This window comes from Chaetodon trifascialis, chromosome 18 (assembly GCF_039877785.1).
Source record: "Chaetodon trifascialis isolate fChaTrf1 chromosome 18, fChaTrf1.hap1, whole genome shotgun sequence".
NCBI lineage: Eukaryota > Metazoa > Chordata > Actinopteri > Chaetodontiformes > Chaetodontidae > Chaetodon > Chaetodon trifascialis.
The window spans coordinates 7,339,849-7,360,252 of record NC_092073.1 but is presented as its reverse complement, the minus strand read 5'-3'; the positions used below and the strand labels follow the sequence as shown (position 1 = coordinate 7,360,252).

At 43.2% G+C, this 20,404-nt stretch overlaps 1 protein-coding gene across 2 annotated transcripts in view; it reads left to right on the top strand.

The window, feature by feature from the left end:
• The first annotated feature begins 5,777 nt into the window (after positions 1-5,777).
• The window catches only part of col11a1a (collagen, type XI, alpha 1a), a 76,645-nt gene continuing 62,018 nt past the window's right edge, over positions 5,778-20,404 (top strand). Inside the window, exons 1-4 of one of the 2 annotated variants that reach the window (XM_070986415.1) lie at positions 5,778-6,041; positions 11,230-11,391; positions 11,910-12,123; positions 14,693-14,855. In XM_070986415.1, the coding sequence (XP_070842516.1) occupies positions 5,927-6,041; positions 11,230-11,391; positions 11,910-12,123; positions 14,693-14,855 (654 nt within the window). In that variant the 5' untranslated portion in view covers positions 5,778-5,926. Of the gene's footprint in view, positions 6,042-11,226; positions 11,392-11,909; positions 12,124-14,692; positions 14,856-20,404 lie in introns of both variants that reach the window. The other variant, XM_070986414.1, reaches the window with a different exon arrangement.

Sequence of the window (20,404 nt, the reverse complement as noted above, 5' to 3'; positions counted from 1 at the left end):
GATTGGCTGAAAGCATTGCTGTGCGGCGGGTGATAAATTGTTCTATTAAGGGAGGGAAATTGTTGTAGCACTCAAAGTGTCCATGAAGCTATTAGAAAGAGTTATCGTGCTGTGCTCTGCAGCAGTTCTGCAACTTTCAAAAGCCCAATCAACTTCACATAAACTAAATTTGTATGTTATGGCTGAAAATTGCCATGTAAGAAATCATTTACTGTGGCTGACTGATGTTAATGAGAACAAAGTGGAGAGTCGAGGGGTCAGAAAGTGTTAAATCAAATGGCACAACCAGAAATGTAGAGTGATTGTTGTCCTTTCCCTTTAAAGATGAGTTTACCTGAGATCTGAATGCCATCTCTTCTCATTCGTTAGTGTGGCATATTGTGCCTCATGCAGCATGAAAGGAACAGTAAGTATGAAGCCATCTCACATACGAGCATCCCAGCACCCCTGAAATGATACTTTCATCAGCTGAAGCCATCAACTTTAGATGCCTCTCAGCTGCAATGTGCTCAGACAGAAGGACATTCCTGACTTTCTGAGACACATTAAGGGCTTGTTGCATGTCTGGCTGTAAGATTCCTGCTTCCTTTCTTTCATGTGTTGTCGAATCAGGCTGCTTCCCATTACGGACACCTGTAGCCCAGGCGAGGCTGACTCCAGTTTACAGTACAGATTTTCTCTGGCTGACACAGAGGTGTGGGTTTGAATGGGTGAGAACAACAGAAACATGCTGGGAGTAGCTTTTCAGTGTGCAAAGCACATTCACCTCATATCTGAATGCTTTAAATCAAAATTTTGGAGCGTAGCAATTCCAATGATATAACATAAATCATACACTAATTTACATTTGAGAGATGAAACAAAACCATCTCACGCTTATGCACACAGATTGCAGTACAATGTGGTTGTAAATGATGCATAACTGTGGCTGTAAATTAAGTGTGACTGCGTTATCTCAAGCGAGTAAGATCTTCTGCTCCGTATCAGGTCTGCAGCTGATGCACAGGTCTGTTCATGTCATATTTCTGTGTGTTTATCTAAATCACATAAGCAGCAAGCGCTGCACTAACAATGTGCCCTTATAATTGTATATCTTGAGCCTGCATGTGACATCTCAAAATGGAGGCAGCATTTAGAATTTAATTCTGGTGTGCCACATGGTAGACCACACTGAAAATACATGGTTGCCACACTGTGCTGCGTATGACAGCGAAGAGTCATTTCAATGGCAAAAATATATCCCAACAACTTTAAAAAAAAAAAAAAAAAAACCATTGGCAATGAAACTTTAAAATAAATGAGGCCCTGGCTTTCCACACATAGCCTCAAATAAAAGCATTTCAGTCCCACAATGACTTAACTTAGCAATTGATACAAGATTATAAAGCATAATTATTCTTATGAAATGCCATGGTAGCCAAAAATAATGTTAGTGGAGTGAGGAGACTTTTTCTTGCCTCGGTTAGACGGAGGACTAGAGTGAGTGTGGAGAAAGAGCTCATTATACTCTCCTGTGCACAGTGTGTAAACAGTGACAGACAGTGGCGGGTGGTTGGCTTGAGTGTGCCTGTGAAAAGTGCTTGTGTTTCGATACTGTGTCAGGTAAAACACGTAACAAGTAAAATAACGATCCTCGTTTGAATATTTATGCTGCATATTTTTCAAATGAATATCAAGATTAGGAATGCAGGCCTTTTTTTGGAGCATAAAGGTACTGTGTTTTCCCTGCTTCATGTTTTATACTGAGGCTTTTCCAACTTTGGCAACTATTTTCAACTACTGTAGGGTCCCGACCCATGATTCGCATTTTTGCTTCTACTTTCATGTATTACCATCTTGGTTGATTTTTCTCTAAATACAGTGTTCAGTCTGATGCATCTGAACAGATATTGTGCGGCTGCTTCAATTCACTTGTTTTTTTTTTATTAATCTGGTTTCTTTCCTGGCCTGGCCATATGTGTGCAGACAGCTAAACAAGGAACAGTGTAACTGTCAAAACACTGAGGTATTAAGCTCCTCTTAATCTGAGGTTTTGCATTCCTGCTTTCCCAGTTCCAGTTTTCATTCATAAAGAAAGCCACTTGCAGTCTGAGGCCATTGATTCTTTGTGATTTGTGTATTCTCTGTTGTGTCAAAGAAATTAATGCTGTAACAAATGCTAAGGGGTACAGTAATTCTGACTCTTGTCCATCTGGAGCAAAGGAAAGCCACGAAGTCCTCAGAGCGAGGTTAGCAAAGTCGTCCCCTGACTATAACCAAATGTTTATTACTGGAACCATGAGGATGAAGGTCGCCACAATGCTTTTTTAACTTCAACAAAGCACTTGTTTTAATCCAAACCGTTATCTGTCTGTTTAATTTGGAGCACTTGTAAGAAAGGCGTGTCTTTATTGAATCTTACATAGTTTGTGTTTGGCTACTCTTGTTTTCTCATGTGGATGTACAGCAAGAGTTAGGTGTGCCAACCATTATGTCATGTTCCACCCATCCATTTTTTGAGGCTCTTGCCTGGTTTGTGTCATTGGTGGCAAAAGAGCAAACAGAACTGTCCTTTTTCTTTGCCACATCTGATCCTGGATGGTCCTCAAGTGCACTGTGCATGTCTGAAGCTTGTCTTCGCATCAGTCATGCCCAGAATACCTTCAGAGGGAGGTTGCCGTTGATCAGCTGCTCTCAACTAGCTCCAGTTTACAGTGGCTAGTAGACAATGCTAGGTTGAACTATTAGCTGGAGCTAGTTAAGGTGAGCTAGCAGTGGCCTGTGCATAGTGCTTCCTTGAGCAACAGACAGTGCAAGTGCTCTTCCAACTATTTGGAAGAACATAAACTAGTTTAAAAATTGGGTCACGCCATCGCCCATTTCAAGCTTTGAAACTGACAATTTGGGCTTTTTGAGGAGCATACGCACCATTGCCCAAAAATGTCAGCGGTTCAATACCAAAAACTCTGGTGCAGTTCAACATCTGCTCCATAGAAACTCTAAGATTTAAACAATATAAATTACTGTACAGAATTACTACTGCATCAGTGGTAAGTGAGTAGACTACATAGCCAGAGAGATTGTTCATCTCTTTTCTGTTAGCGGTTAGTTGGCTTGGGTATCTGATGGTTTTTGGGCCATCTCATTAGTGGAGACAGTAACAGTTTTGGACAAAGGCTGATTGTCCTTACAGTTACAGCTGATAACAATTACATGCACAGACAGACTATATGTTTTAGAGACACATTTGACATTTTTTTGATAATTAGAAGCGTTTAATGATTACAAATTGTTATTAATAACCTGTTCAAATCTGATTGATTTTCACAAAAATTACATTGTGAAACTGTTAAAAACTAACTTGTAAAATGATAAGAATTCAAGTTAATGAGTCAAAATGTCAAATGTGTATTCCATTACTGGGACACTTTAAATTGTAATCCATACAGCAGTCTCTTTTCTGTACCATTTATACATATAACCCTCCCATTTTGTTGAGGCAGCAACTGTTGTAACAGCTACAAGTAATAAAGCAATTACTCCTCCTGCTGCTGCTGCTGCTGCTGCTGCTGCTGCTTCTACTAAAAGCACTGCAGTTACTTTACTTGCTAATTTAGCAGATTTAGTTTTACACAAAACAGATTACATACCTGAAAGCTTCCTAAAACTAAACCTCTACTGCTGGTCATAGTAAACCTCTAACAGAGGAACTGTGGTTTATTTGGTGGCAAGTGTGCTGGCAGCATTTCTTGAATGAAGGGGGAATATGACTTGCTCACTGTCCAGATTGTCCCCATCTGACAGGAAATCAAAGCAGCAAACTTCAAATTAGACGCACGCCTCGCTGTCCCTGAGGCTGCCATCTGCTGCAGTCACCGCAGCAACTTTCAATTGCATCACCCATTGCTGACTTGCCCTGATATCTTTTTTTAAAGTGCACACCTGACTGTCTAAAGCAAAGGCTATTAATTATTTCATGAACTGGCATGTGGGAGATAATAGTAGAGAGAGTGGAGTCTTGTAACTGGAAAAGGCAACACAATGCCAAGCTCTTCATTCTTTAACTGGAATCATTTCTCATAAGCCAAAGTGTAAATACAGCTTATTCTAATTTTACCTGCACTTGGACCTCCACAAGAACCTATGGAGATGACTGGAGCCTGCTTTGGGAGTGAGTGGCCCTGGTCTCTGAACCACGAGAGGACCAGATGTAGCATGAAACTTACTCTGCCCAGACACCGATTCATCCCAGAGAAATGGCTCTGCTTTCTGCCACTGGGCATCCAGGAGGAGCATCTGATACGGTCTGGCTTGAAATGGGCTGAGTCTGGCTGGCTAGGAAGGACGAGCTGGCTGACAGACAGAGCCTGGTCAGGATCCATGCCTTCAATGGAGTGAGCTAAGAGATACAAGGAGCTGACTGTCCTCTGCACTGACCCCTGCCTCTAAAAGGCCATTAGCTGAGGAATCCTTCATTTCCCTGCAGTCACTCTTTAAGGTTATCCAAAAGTGCGTTTCGGTCAACTTGCCTTATTGCGTCTAGTTTCGGGATATTCACACAGTGATTTGCAGAAACGTCTTGAAACAGGGGAAACTGCTGGGAACAAGCAGAGTTATCTCACACTGTTGGCAGAAGATTACAGCTGTTCTCAGTGCAGGTAGCTTTTAAAGGGATAATGACTCTGTGGACCCATTTAATGATAAGGAGACTAATATATGTATTTGGCATTTAAATGAGAACATGGCACAAGTCAATAAAGGAATATTAAAATAAAATGTCTGTTTAGGATTTTTTAAATATTTTTCAGGATGGAGACTCAATATTATTTCATGGATGGCTTGTAGAGCTCCAAAATATATGGGTATTTATAGGCTATTGATATCTCTTGCTGTTAGAGTACATAGATCAGTGACAAACTAAAGGAAAATAAAATACATGCACATATGTCTTAGTAAGGTTTTTGGACCACCACACGTCTCTGAAAGTCAAGTAGAGGGATAAAAAACATTTTTCAAAAGATATTCCCTCAACTGGTGTAATTTCTACCTAACATTTACATTAATGTTTGAAAGAGTGACAATTACACAGTTAATACTAATTCACAGCCACCTAGCTGATCCAGTGCCTGCACAGTCATGCTCCACTGAACGGCACTGACTGACATCCTCTTCATATTCCTCTTCATATTTGTATTTTCTTATGTGTATTTATGTGTGGTTTTGATTGACCGTTGGCTGCAATGATTTAGAATTTATTATGGTCAAAATGCTTTTATGGATTGATTAAAGTCCATGTTCCATCGTCAAGGGGGACTCCTGGAAGAGTTTGTTCTGCTAAAACAGTTCCAAAAAATACATATTTTATTCACTAGATACTGCCAAAAACATATCTGCGCCAGTCCGGTGTAAGACTCGTGCACTGGTGACATTATGAGTCTTATAAAAAGACCCCACATGCACACTTCTGCCGTTTCATCATTCCAAGGTCTTTACCAGCTTTGTCACTCTCTTACTTCTTTTTCCTCCTCTTTCCTCAGACGCGCTCGGGAGAGACTTGGGGGCGCATTACAAAGCTAATGGGTGGACCCGAAGGGAATTTCCAGCCCCGTGATTTGCTAATCGGGGGCTGGTTCCCTTGTCACTTCCCTGTAATCGTGGCTCCGGTTTGTGGAGTTTGCCCAGCCCTCCTGTCCGTGGACGCACGAAGTGTAGCCTACCGACTGCACTCTGTGCGCCTTGGTTAAAGCCCGACTACCTTCACTGTGAAGGCTGGGCACTGGGAAGGAGGATCGGGGGCCTCGGTGTGGCTGAAAGAAGAGGCTAAAACTCTTCACTTATGGCTTTTTTGTAGGACAGTTTCCATCATCACTTGGGATTGTGGAAGGGACGTCATTAAAAAATCACCTGAAGTCGCCCAAAAGTTTTATTCACTTGTGGGCGCCCAACCATGGAGATGCAAAGGTGGTCCACAAGGTGGAAAACGAAAAGGTGGCTTATGGATTCCACTGTAACCGCATTCATCACTTTATTCCTGGTTCTACAGGCTACCAGTGTCAGAGCAGGTAAGATGATTAGGGACCAAACGTCTCTGATGAACTTTATGTAGCTGAACGGGGACGGAGCGGCGAGCGGCTGGAAAACTCGGTAGCTGATGATGGAGACTGGGGCATTAACAGATGTACCTGGACACAGTGGCATCATTTTAACTTCATACTCAAGTCTGCATGTGTGTCCTTCCGTTCCACAGCCGCAGTAGTTACATGAACGCGTGGTTACCTATACAATATACCTGTGTGATTGAGCGCTGTGTGGAAGCCACTAATCAAAAGCTTAGGTACAGTAAACCTGCTCACGCCTGAAGTGAAGTGGACGGTTAAAACCCTGCTCTGGAAAGCACATGATTTCGGGGGATAATTGCATGAGGTGCACATAGTTTGTTGGCCAAAACACTATATTCATTATCACACCATTTACCGCGGGCTACTTTTACGCATGAATGGAAAGCGTCCGCCCCGAAGATGAAACACCTCGCCTAATTAAATTCATCCTAAGCCGCTGGTATGTGCTTATAGAAAGGAGAAGGAAAAGATAGCAACCCTCAGTGCTTTTTTAGATTGACCTAGGCTGAAAGAAAGCTCTTTGTTTGAACTGTGGTCCGCTAGGTGGATGTGGACACGGTTAGCAGGGTGGATGTCCTCAGCCAGACGACACCAGACATTAGCCAGAGCCTGGACTTTCATAACATGTCACTTGACAAATGTTTCATTGTACTGAAACATCACTGATATGTGATCCCACATTTCTTGTCATGCTGGTGGGATGTTGTAATGTGTGATATTGTGTGTGTGTGTGTGTGTGTGTGTGTGTGTGTGTGTGTGTGTGTGTGTGTGTGTGTGTGTGTACCTGATGTCAGTATACATTCATAAAGATCCAGCTGTTGAGGGATGAATTCAGTGGATGTAAATCTACCATGTGCAGAGGGGGACAGGCTCTCCAGAGTGGATGGTTCATGGTTAATTATGAGTCACACAACATTCTGCAGATAAAAGGGTGTTCTGTCAGCATTAGTGGATTAATTAATATGTAGTAGCGAGGTGCATTTTTCCAATGACCTCCATGGATATCAGACCTGTCAGTGCAGAGTGCAAAGCACCACTTGGTCTGCAGGGGGCTAAGTGGTCAGGCGCGTTCACCCTATCTCCACACTGGCCTGGTCCACACTGAAGCCCAAAAGCTGGTTTGTGCAACCCCCCCGGTGCCCGGCTCTTCCCCTCAACTTTGCACTTAGATGTTTGGTCGGCTGCAGGACAAGGCTGTGTTGTGTGAGCGGTGGGAATGCTTCCCCTCTAAGTACTGAGCATTTGATGATGGTCCTTGTTGCACTTCCCTATGATTTCAGAGCCTTCAAAGAGCAGGCCTGCATATGGGCCTAGCCTGCAGCCATAATGGCCACAAGTCACAGGGTTCAGGATTACATAGGCCTCACACCTTGGCCTATAGACAGCTCTCTAAGGGTTTACTTTTGCATGCAGAGACAGATACAGGTAGAGATTTAGGATACATCTTCTATCTCCATTATGACAATTTTCCTCAGTGAGAATTCAGCCTTGTTTTCAAAATAAGATATATATAAGTTAGTTTCTGCTACGGGTCTTGAACACTAAAGTGGTGAGATATTAAATGATTAGTGAAGTTAAAGCAAGAAATCACCAAAATGGGTAATTGCAGTATCATTGCAATTTATTTTATACTGCACAAATCAATTTATGTTGCTTTTTATTCATTTACCCACTTTAAATGTCTTCTTTTTACAGTCTGTTGTTTCCTGCTAGGGTTAGAGCTTGATAGTTTGGAAGATACTGGAGCGCAATCGTGCTTCCAATTGGAAAATCTCACTTTTCCAATCTCCCCAGCTCCTGTCTGTCTTTTGAAATCTAAAGGATTCTGCTGCAGGCTTTGTGTTCTGGGGTCTCAGTCAGTCAAAGCTGTTTCTGCAGGGTGCCCTCTCCATCTAGCAGTGTACAGACACGTTTTCTCAGCCCCCGGGGCGCAGGCTCAGATGTGCATTCCAGCAGACAAAGCTAGCATTTTCAGAGTCCTCTGCCTAATGTGCTCAAGCAGGAACATCAGCTAATCATCACCAACTCCTTGCTGGACCTTTGTGCTGTGTAGCTGTCACATATAGTCGGCTTGTCTTCTTCCACACAATGCCACAAGCTTGAAATTGTGTTACAACAAACTTACTTTAATTCTCACTTGGGCATCATCCCTTTTTCTATTACATGACCTGTTTGGATTTAGAAAAAGGTTTAAACACTAGGAGATCAAATTCTCTGATATTCATATGGAGGCACACAGTAAAATGGGTTAATGAGAGGAAAAGCAGGGAGGGGGCAGAGTAGAGGGAAAAATGCTTTGAAAAGCTGGGTACGTCTCTCTGGTATGACACCAGCATAAAGCTGTCTTGTTTTAGCCGGCAGCGTGGTGGAAGTTAAAGGAAGGAGAGAGGGAGAGTGGGAGAGAGGGGGGCATATATAGAGAGAGACATTCTGGCTGAAGATATTATTAGAGTCTCAGGGAGCTGCAGGTGAAAAGGTCCTCCTCCGTTTACCACCCAATTTCACCTTTCTGTAAAGATGTAAGGGCTGAAAATGACACAGCGGGAGGTGGATTTATAACACCCGCACGCTCAAGTCTTACATGTTGTGCGATAAAGGATGAGCTGAGACAGACTTTTTTTGGCCTCTGTCCTTAGAAAGGTGTCATGTTATCTCTTGGAACACGGTGTTTACATCGATGTACACCTGTGAACACGGTGGAGATTATATCAAATTAGACGGTGTGTGTTTAAAGATAATCTGCTGTGCTGCTCCTCCCTTCCTGGCGTGCTTCTGCAATTTGCATACTGATGTTTGGATCGTGCAATAGCTGAGTAATATAGCCTCATCTCAGCGGATCTTACGGTTGGCTAGAATTGTCTGTCTGCTCCAGATTAAGAGAGGTCCATCCCTCCATGCCACCTGAGGTCTGCTGGTCGCTGTATGGCCTGTTTGCTCAGCCCTGAGGGCAAACTCACACCAGCTCATCAGATGCACTCTTTTAAAACTTGCGCACACTCATTTGACCACCTTAATGGATTGGCCGGTATTGACGTTTTCTCAGCACCTCTGTGTGAGGGTCGCAGCCTGGCCAAATGGCCACATCTGGAACACATGAGTCCTGGAGTTTGAACTGAGAGCAGCTCTGCAGGAACTCACAATGAGGTCCTCAGTTCACTCTCCAAAGTAAGTAGCTGGTTCATCCTCACAAGCTTGAAAAAAGGGCTAAGTTGTCCTTAGTGATGGCATTCCTATGGAGCAAGAGTTTGCTGATTTTTCTCTCAGCTGCTTTCAGATGTTTTCTTTGTTCCCCCAGTGTTCAAATGGTTGGATTGTGCATTGATTTGGCACTGTCGCTGCTCATTTATTCTCACTGAGCTCAGTCATTCTTTGAGAGACATATAGCTTCTAACATCAGGTCCAGGCTGCTTTTGGGAGACTGAAAGTGACTCACTGATAGAGTTCTGCTGATGTTTTTTTTTTTTTTTTTTTTTTTTGTATATTGTTCCTGCATGCTGTTCAGAGTTTTGTTCTACTGATTGAAGCAGACCACCTCTCTTTTCCGTCATCACGATGTGCATCTGATCCATCACAGGTGTTGTATAATGCGCTCGAAGAGAAGGAGACCTGATGTAAGCCAGGCCCTTGAAAATAGCTTGAGCATGATAAAGAGACACAGAAATGTCAAAATATGCATTCAATATGATCTGCTGCTTGCTCTCGATAAAAAAGAGAAATCACCGCAGTCTTTGTCAGTTTTTGTCGGCTATTTCTGAATCAAATATCAGGGTGACTGACTTTCTGGTGGTCTTGTTCGAGCAGCGGTGGCAGCACCGTCATATTCCGTCAGAATAGATTCATGGTGAAACAGGGACTTCTCCCCAAACCACACGCTTTCCTGAACAGAATGAACCGGGCTCTTAATTTGCTTTTCCTCGCCACAGCTGGAATGCCGACCAGACAGTGTTGAGAGCGACATCACACATTTTTTTAAGATGCCATTGTATCAAGAAGTTAAAAAAACTTTCAGAGGGATTTGACCTCTACATGCCAACCAAAACAGTGGCTTTAGAGCCGCCAGAAAAGGCTTGCTGATGCTTTCAGACACCTTGGCATGCTTATTTACCCCACGAAAACAGATTAGTGTTATTACATTTAACAGTCGGCCATTGTATTGCCTGTTTTAGATCCTCTGTGGAGCGAAGCGAGCGGCCATTTTTGTTTTGATATATATCGACTTTTACCTCTGCTGCGCCTACTATATGCCTGTTGAACTCTTAAAGCAAAATATGGTCTATTGCAGTTGAATAACATGTTGTTAAGTTTGGATTGTATTGTTAGAAAGCAAAGCGCGTAGCACGTCTGCTTTTGCATAAATGGACCTTTTATTGGCCCTTGCTTAGCAGAGGGTCAGTCTGCAGCACCCCATCATGCTCGCAAAGCTAATGCTTTATACTGAGAGGGTGTTTTGATGAAGAGGAATAATTACGATGCTTTCCCATGGGCCTCTGTGGGCACCATCGGGCCACACAGGCTCCTTTATGTAAAGTACATCAGATTGAAGAGAATGGAAAACCCAGAGAGCGTCTGGTGACCCTTATCAAGGTAAACCTATCCAGGTGTTACAGAACGAGATCTCTGTTGACACATTGTTCATTATGCTCCCTGGTTGGCCTTGACAGAGACATTTCCACAGGATGTCAATGTTTCACTGTTTTTCAGTGGGGGGTTTATCATTGAGTAAATGTAATTTAATTTTAGTTAATGCTTAAATTAATCACAAATAGGGTACACCGTGTCAAAGTGCCATTTTGGTGACTTATGGAAACAGTTATTGGTCCTGGTTTGGGATGGTCATGATGTGAAGTGCTGAAGTTATCTTCCCTGTCTTGGTTGACCTGAATTATGCAGGGACTCAATCACTGCCCTGTGCATATTTACCAGAACTGGAGCAGGACACATAAATCTATTTAAAATCTGGAAAACACACCGTATAACCAAGTGAAAATAAAATACTTACACAGTATGCATTTATTCCATCGTTCATGTTCTGATCATGGTGTAGATACTAAGCACACCTTCAACCAAATGTTGCCTACAATCGCCAATACTATGACCTAACTGATGTCTTGTCTGCTCCCCTGATCAGAAGAACCAGTGGATGTGCTAAAAGTATTAGAATTTCAAAATTACCCCGAAGGAGTGACGAAAACATCAGGATTTTGCACAAACCGAAGAGCATCAAAGCCGGACTCCGCTTTCAGAGTTGCCAAGCAGGTCCAGATCAGTGCCCCCACCACGCAGTTATTCCCAGGTAAGACACGCTATTCAAGCTTTAACGTCTTTCAGCTATCATGTGTAAACAGGTGTTTTCTGTGTGTTTCGAAGGTGTCTTCTAACAGCGAGTTCTCATTTTTAGTGCTGTTTTTCTCAGATACAAATCGAGCCTATACGTGCAAAGAACAGAAAATTTGCAGGAAATGTATGCATGCAGCTGGTTTCTGTGTGTCTAAACTAGACTCACAGTTCTAATGATGCATTATGCCATCGTTTCCTGGAGGCCCCAAACACTGTTATAGCAGTACCTCGCACAGAAACAAAATTAAGAACGTATGTCTTTGAGCTGTCATAGATGACATCTGCAAAGGTCAAAATGAAGACATGTAAAAGATGCTTGTATGAAGCGGCTTCAGGTCACAGCATTATAGTGTTATATACTGTACATCTTTATATACAGTGTTATAGAAAAACTGTCAAACTACATTGTCCTCTATCACAATAACTCTAACCCGTTCACCTGTCTCCCCACCCGCCCATCATCTGGCCATGCAGGTGGTGTCTTTCCTGAGGACTTCTCCATCCTGACCACAGTGCGCCCCAAGTCCGGCCTCCAGTCCTTCTTGCTGTCCATCTACAACGAGCAGGGAGTCCAGCAGCTGGGCGTGGAAGTGGGACGCTCACCTGTCTTCCTGTATGAGGATCAGACTGGCAAGCCAGCCCCAGAGGACTACCCTCTCTTCCGTACTCTCAACCTTGCTGACGGAAAGTGCGTTAAACCCTTAAACATCCTTCACATGATATGACACACTCAAACACACCCACGCACACCCTCAGACTTACAGTTGAAGCTGATTCAGAAGGAATTGGGAGGGAAGCAAAGCCATTGTAGATGACTGAGGATCGAGGTTAGAACTGCTAGATGGTGCCAAAGAAACATGCCAAACAGAATTGAAAACTTGTCCACACTATCCAGGCTGTGCCAGTTGATAGCACTGTATGACTTGCGTAAAGTTGTCCAGTATTTAGATTGTGCTGCCTCATGTGATCAATACATTGGTTGGCAATCGAACAGCAGGACAGATTGTTCTATATTTTGATGGATATGAATGAATGATTATGAATGTGCATTCTTATTAGAAGTGGAGTGATTTTAGAGACATTTCGATCATCTTAAAACTAGTTAAATGACCAATAAACTAAAACTTTCAAATACTCAAACAAGTGATTCTTAAAGCAAGAAAACAACCTAGATCTTCTCGTTGGTGCACCACAGGTGCTCATGACCGGATTATCCGTCTCATCAGGGGTCTGTGGGCACAGAGACAGGTCAGAGACAGGGAGACACTGGATTATTGGGGCACAGCAGGGACTGCTATGGGCAACCTGACCTCATCCATGAACTCACTGCCTCTGTTATTTTAGAGAGGGTGGGGGGGGGGGGGGGGGTGAAAGGAGGAGAAAGGGGGCAGTCCTAAACTTGCTTTTTACCCCTTGGATTACCTCACCCAACCAGAAACAGCGCTCCTACCCGTTTCGCATGAACGTGATTATCTGCTCCCAGGTTCAGAAATCCCAGAATTCTCACTCAGAGCTTCAGCTTAGCTGACATGAGCCCGTGTGCAGGGGCAAGGGGGAATAAACAAACAGATAGGCTGCTGGGAAAATGCATCATTTCAAAGAGTATTTCATAGTATCTCGTTGTGTTATTAAAGTTTCCATCACTTGCTGAGCATGCTATGTGAGGACAGTTTGTTTTTTGAGCTTTTAAAGGAAGTCAAAACCCGGTCATGATATCTTTGTGACCCAAATTGGCTTAAAATAAGATCTAGTGTGCAGACAGTTATCGTGGTAGACGGAAGCTTGGTAAATCCCTCAAGAGTGTCATGTCAGCAATAACCCTGCTTTATGTGCAGGTTGCAACAAAGACAGCTTTGTGTTGGTCTTCCGCGCTGTTTTGTCCAGTTTGTAGTTTTGGTGACCTGCTGTCTAAGGAGCAGTGTTCTCTGGACGACTTTTAACTCCTCTTGATCTGGATGCATTCCAGCGCCGGGCCTTGTCTAAATCTTCGGTGACTACAGCTCAGGCTGCGTACAGTCTGCAGTCCCTGTGGATGCATTCATTGTTACAAAGACGCATACGTCACAGCTTGAAAAGAGAAGCACAATGATGATATTGATGAGGCGAAAAAGAGCATTATCCTTTTCTTTAAAGGGAAGGGGAGGATTCTCGTAGCTGTTCCACTCTTTTTCTTTTTTCTTCTTGTTCGTCCTCTTAATATAATGCACTTCAAAAGTTGGGGACATTGTTTAAACCTGTTGAAGTCAACATTTGCTTTTCTGCCATATAAGGTGAGAGGTAATCCTTCCTGCTGTACTGCTAAGCCCAGAGAGTGTTGCACGTTTATTTTCCTCCTAATCTCCATTGTATGCCCTGGAATGTGTTTGTGTGATCTAGCTGCACTCCCAAAGGAATTGACATTTTTCTATGATATTAATCTGTATATATATATTAATATGATATCAGATATGTATCTGTGCCTGAGATAAAGGCTTCCTATATTGCCATCTTGAGCCACAGTGCTGCCAGTTCTCATCTTCCACCTCGGAACAATGTTTTGACTGTGTGTCTCCTGCTCTGGCAAGGCAGGCCTTCCTGGATCCTGACACACACTTTCCACAATGTTCACCATGTCTGTCATGCCGAGTAACCCAGAAGGAGGATTAAGTTTGGAGTTTAATGAGTGTAATCCCGTGTTAAACAGGGCCAGAGTGAGGGGGCAAGAATGTGGTCCACTGCTGCCTGGTATGCAATAGCCTTTAAGTGCAGTGGCAAATGGTCCAGAGGCGAGGGAGGTGTCAGACTCACGTGTGACCCCGTTTAACCCTTTGTATCTATGGGTGTTGTCCATCGAAATGTATCACACATAACTCTGAAGTTCATGTTTCTTAGAGCATTTGCTTCTGTAATGAGTCACATCACACAACAGAGCATTTGGACTTTCTTTCTCTTTGAGGCGTTTCGTGTTCTATAAAAGTGGATTATAATCCAATTACAAATGCTGATGAGGTTTCCTTAAAATACAATGAAACACCACAAATTACCTCTAATCAAATTTCATGTTATTGACTAAGCACTTGCCCCATGAAGTATTCATTGTTCTAATTTTTGCATATTTATATAACATCATGCTCTATCAGTCATTATGATGCACTCACAACGTGCAGGTAAAGTACATTAAGATGCCTGATGTGCACCACAGTGACTTAAGTCTTTCAGAATAAGGGACATTCACACTGATTGACTTTCTCACATCTCCTTGCTGTGATCTTGACCAGGTGGCACCGCGTGGCCATCAGCGTGGAGAAGAAGACGGTCACCATCATTGTCGACTGTAAGAAGAAGATCACCAAACAGCTCCTCAGGAGTGACCACGCTGCCATCAACACCAATGGCATCACCGTGTTCGGCACCAGGATCCTGGATGAGGAGGTTTTCCAGGTAAAGCTTTCAGTGCGGTGGAATGTGTGATTGAGCTGCATATTGGGGCCATTGCTAGGCTATGTATTGGCACATTGATCAGAAATGATGTTGCAGCCATTTATGACCCAAAGTTGCCCCAGAAAGTAGTTGTATTTAAGGCGTGTCCAGATTCCAAATGTTGCTTGAAGCGCATCGAGTCAGCGCTGGACCCCTTTGATTGTGCCAAAAAAGGAATGTGGAGATGATAGAAACCAGGGCAAGCTTTTGGAGAGCTTCAGTTCTTTTGTTTTTATGAGGTTCGCGTAGATATCATACAAATATCTGAGATATCTGAAGCCCTTTATCTCGGCTGCTGGTGCGACAGTGTAGTCTGGAAGATGCCAGCTTTTCTTGTTTTTGACCTGCTGCATGACGACATGAGTAACTTGGTGTAATGTGCTGATAAATAGTTTTCTCTTACTGTATTATTGCTTTTATGGTATTGCTAAGCTAAGTATTGTTCTTATAAATGAACTCTTACTGGTGAACACAGGTGATGTTTTGGATGACGGTGAGAAATGTCTCTTGCCTCATCTGAGGTTCATTCCGTCCCTGCAGACACTAACTCCAAAGTGATGGTAACACAATGGCTGCTAGTCCGCCTCACCTGGTGATCGTGTGATATTTTGTGAGATTTGGGCCGAAGCCACATCAAAGCAATTGGACTTGGCCACCATTTGGATTTGGTGTCATTATTGCTTGTTTGTTTGCGTTTTTCTGCAAAGCACATAGGCTTTTAGTAAACTTCTCAGACTTGTCAGATCCTTTGTTAAAGCTTCTCATAATTAGCCTCTTGTAATTAAAGACACTTAGCACCACAGGAGCTTCACATTTAATAGGTTTACCTGAAAAGACCCGGACTTGTTGAACCATTTTGGTGAATTGACTTCTAATGTGAGAGTTTTACTTCTGACTCAAAATGGGTGGGTGAAGCGACCCACCAGTTAATGCATTTTTAACTTGATTAGACTGATGTCAAGAGCAAAAGCAGTGATGTTGTATTTATCCTTAATATTTGCTGAAATAGATCAAACATATTCATTGGAATAAAAAGGCTATGATCCCGTCATGTCAGTGCCTGTTACTTCGTTCTGGAGTAGAAAGACTGCTGCTTTTACAATAGGTCACTTGTATAGTTTGAGGTGCCAATGCTGTGTCCAGATAAATACAAAAATCCAATTTCCCCCACATCCATTCACTGTGACTCAAGGAGAGTTAGCAACCCTGGTAGGAGAGACCTTGTTTGACGACGTAAAGGGAATCTGAATTCCTTTAGCAGAGCCATTATTGTTGTGACCCTGATAACAAGGCTTAAAATAATTACATTTCATTTAAATAACTTTTTGGCAATGCTGCTAACCTTTTGCTTTTTACTGACATCTATATGCAGCCTTTAATACCTCAACGATAAAGAAAAATGCAATGTTCTCTCACCTATTTCTTCCTATTTATCAAAAAATATCATTACTCAAATAGCACTTGGCTGTTATTGAGCTTCAGCCACAGCTGTTATGCATAGTTCATGTGCTGTTGGGAAAGTTCAACGTCTGGACTTCAAATGTGTTGATAGGTCTGATCCAGAGAGAGTGATGCATTTTGACACAAGATTGTTTGAGAATCAGTAAAACTGAGTTGGTACCATGAGCGCCAGTAACCGCTGAACAGACATAAAGAGTCTACAGAAGCTAAAACCCAAAGTCTTTACAAGATAAGACATGATTGTGACACTTTCTGGGATTTTGGGGTATGCTGCCACCTCCTTCGTCAGTGATTTGAACCTTATGCTTTGAAGCACAGAGCGTCCAGAGGTGGAAGCTGGCATGGGGTCAGGCGGATGTAAATAATGGCGGACAATGGCTGAATTGTCATGACACTTGTGGTCCTCTCTGGTGGGAAGTAAAGGTCAGTGTAGGGTTACGTCGGGGGCTGTGTTTGCTTGTGAGAGCGAGCTGGTGTGTTTATGGGCAGCAGGAATGACTCGTCATTATTCTGATGCCACGTTTCAATGATTGATGCTGCTGCTCTTGTTTGAGAGCCATATTTTTTGGCATTCCTCGTCATCACCACGGGAACAAAGGGCCCTGCGCATCAGAGGCCATTTTGTGTGTCTTCACATTTGCTCTGTCAGGCCTCGTGCTGCACTGAGGTTATTTGGGTGATGACATGCAGTTGTTCATTGATGAAGAGTTAAATAAAGAGATAACTGTAGACTGACTGTGTCATATTTCTCAACACAGAAGATCTGGGGACTGTTTTTTTAGGTGCAAAGTTTTTGAAGTTTTGATGTATGAGAGGGCTCTGAAGGCAGCATTCGTATGAAACAGTGTGTCCAGTCAGAAGTTGGCCAGTGGAAGGGCTGAAAATAGGAGCCATAAGTCAGCTAACAGGGTCTTCTCTGTGTGGTTTTTGGAACAGGTCTCCTGTCTGTTCTCTGTCCATGCTCTCCTCAACGATCCACAGGGCTTGATGCATGCTGGGATATATAGGGGAAGGAAATGCCCCAGCCTCCAAGCAGGTGGTTATGATGAGAAGTGAAATTAATTGGTGAAATCGGTCTAGCTGAAAGGTATGCCGAGGAAATGTTGCTGCTCAGCAGATTCTCTGTTATATCGCTTCTTATTTTAATCCGTCGCCATATTTGATTTGATTACAATATAACCTGCATATAAGAAAACTGGAGGAATGTCATGAATGCATGGGCTGGCCTGAGTATTTCCTCACAGTTTCTTCCAAAATTAACTTTTACCCCCCTTTAAAACCACTGTGGTAGGTGAATGTTTGATTTCCAGGGGTAGATTTAATAATAATTTCAATAATAATAAAACATTTGCTCCCTTCTTTCAGCTCTTGAGATTTGTTTTCACAAGCTGACCCGCATTTTTCATAAAAGTCTATTCATACCATACCTGCCCCAGGTTGGAGGCGACCACCGTCGCAAAGGGATCTGGTTTGGATGAATGGGAGTCTTTCATTGCCCCGTCAGGCCTTCCTCATTTCCTCATCTCCTCCCCTCTGTGCATATTCTCCCAGCTCACCACCACCTCCTCCCTCTCCACCCTCCCCACCTTGAGGCCTCTGTACCGTGCCAAAGCCATGAGACTGTCTATTCATGCCTGGCTGACATTACCTGTCTTAATTGAGCACCCCAACATACATACCTGTCTATTCCCTGGATCTCTGTCAATGACAGAATGAGGAGAGCCTCCTCGCTGCGTTTTTCTCATTGCAGATGGACTACAAAGCTGTCCTCCAGCTCCTTTTGCCTTTTCTTAGTGCCTTAGTTTCCTCTTCTCAGGCAAACTGTACTTAATAGACTTTGAGGGAGTGACTAATTGTTGTATGTGGCTGTCTAATTACAGTTAGCTATGGTTGGACAAAAGGTATGTTGCCCTGGGCAAAGGTATGTCAAAGAAGCAATGGTGACGACTAGTTGTGTTTTGATTTACCCAGCGATGCCCTGAACTCACCCTGTAATTACAGCATGCAGTTGGAGAAAAGACAGAAGATTGTATCAGTATCTATCTCAGAAAAAAAAACAAACTAAAAGCTGCTGTATAGCAGCAGTTCAAAACATGCAGGTTGTCCTCATGTAGCTCCTCTGCAGGCAGCATATTTATCATGCACTGCTGCAACCTTCGACCCCTTCTGTATGCTTATATCCCATGGTGCCTTGTGGTCAGGATGAGGTCAAGGTAGATGTGCTTCTAGAGGAAGATGTTGTATAGCATCATCAGCAGTATGCTGTGAAGAAGTGCCTTTATTTTCCTGCTTTATTTCTGTTTGCTCTGAATCACTGCATGAGGTCAGCCAGCTCTTCAGCGAAACACTTAAAAAAACTTAATATAATGCCATCATGGACACTAGACACTGGCTTTCTTTGATTTTGTTCTGTCACACTGCAGTTATCATGCACATGTTTTTTTCAAATGTTAATGATGCATTCAGACGCTTCATAAGCCCCACTTACCAAGAACGCTACCCAGAATGCGTAACAGCACAAACATCGGGGTATCATAAACATCGGATGGAGCAGGTAGAGAGATTTCTACAAGTCTCAGCTGTTGATCTTGACCCGCTTCTCTCCTTCTGCCTCTCTCTTTTTCTCGTTGACCTCTGACACGGCAGTCATTAACACACAGCCTCGTGGGCCTGTGCCTGTGCTGCGCTGTGCTCTGCTGTAGCCAGGAGGGGCATATTTTGGAGCTCTGGCTTCGCTCCAAGTTGCCAGGGGCTTTTATCTCAGCAGTCCACAATGGAAGACAGGCCCAGGGCTTCAGCATAACTCTCCCCAGGTGTTTCCCAGCACAAAACATCTTTTACCATCCCAGCTGCTCTCTCTAAATCCCTGCCTGTCTGTCTCTGGATCCCTCTTGGTGTTCCCTTCCTGAGTTGACATCAGTTTCTCACTTGCCTCGCCATGGATTTGTGAGTTTACTCTTGTTTGGTAGGTGACTCGGCTGCAATCTTAATTTTTTTTTACAGAAAGACATGTTAAAGCACTGTTAAAGGAATAACCTTGCCTGCAGGTGTGCCATTTCTGCCAGAGAAGGATTATTACTGTAAATAGTACAAGTTATGACAAGTGTGATTATTTGATTCATGTTGGTATTCCTCAATGTCAGCCCTCGGAAATGAAAGCGTTCGTATCTTCTTGTTTCCGTGTGCACGTGTTGCTGAACAAGTCTGTCATGTAGCTCATGTTCTCCCACAAAACAGTCAGAAGTTTCCTACTTGTGCTGATCTGGTCTGGGGCTTGAACACCATGTCTCCACAGCCTATTTGTGCGCAGACGGGTGGCTCTCAGACACGGACTAATTAGAGCTGACTCTAGGCAGGGTTCAAGCATTCAGTGTTGGTTGGTGTTAGGGCGACACATGAGGTAATACATGTCAACTTGACTCAGGCTGAGGCTTGATCTCTCTCTCCCTGTCGAGCCTTCCCCAACTCACACACAGACACACAAGCCTCAGCTGAGACCTCTCCAGACTTGGCACCTAGGTTTACTGACCTATGCCCTCTCAGCAGGTCAATTTTGTCCTTTCATGGTCAGTATAGTAAAAGTTAAGTGATATTATATTTTTCAGGCATTGTGCATGATTCTTCTTACCCCGAGGATTAAAATCACCTGTCTGCTCATATTGTCACAGCCTGAAATGCTATTTTTTACTATTTTAGTCACCAAACCTTAATCCATTCATTGTACAGATTAATTAAGACAGATATAATGTGATAAATACTGAGCGTTTAAGGTGCTGGTTGGTGAATTTTGTTTGGTTTAGTATTGATTTTCTCCTCTTGCTCTCAGCTAGGAAGTGAATCAGTGCTTTTCTGCAGCTCCTTTTAGTCTTAACAGTTACTTCGTAAGTAAGTAAGTAAGGGCATACATATTGTGTCGGTTATCCTGTCTCACATTTGGTGTGCAGGTGCAGTATGTCTTCCTTGCACCATTAAGGTCCGGGGTTTGAAAGGACAAGTTCAATTTCACATGCAAAAGATTTAAAGGGATGGCTGTGTGCAGTTTGCAGTGA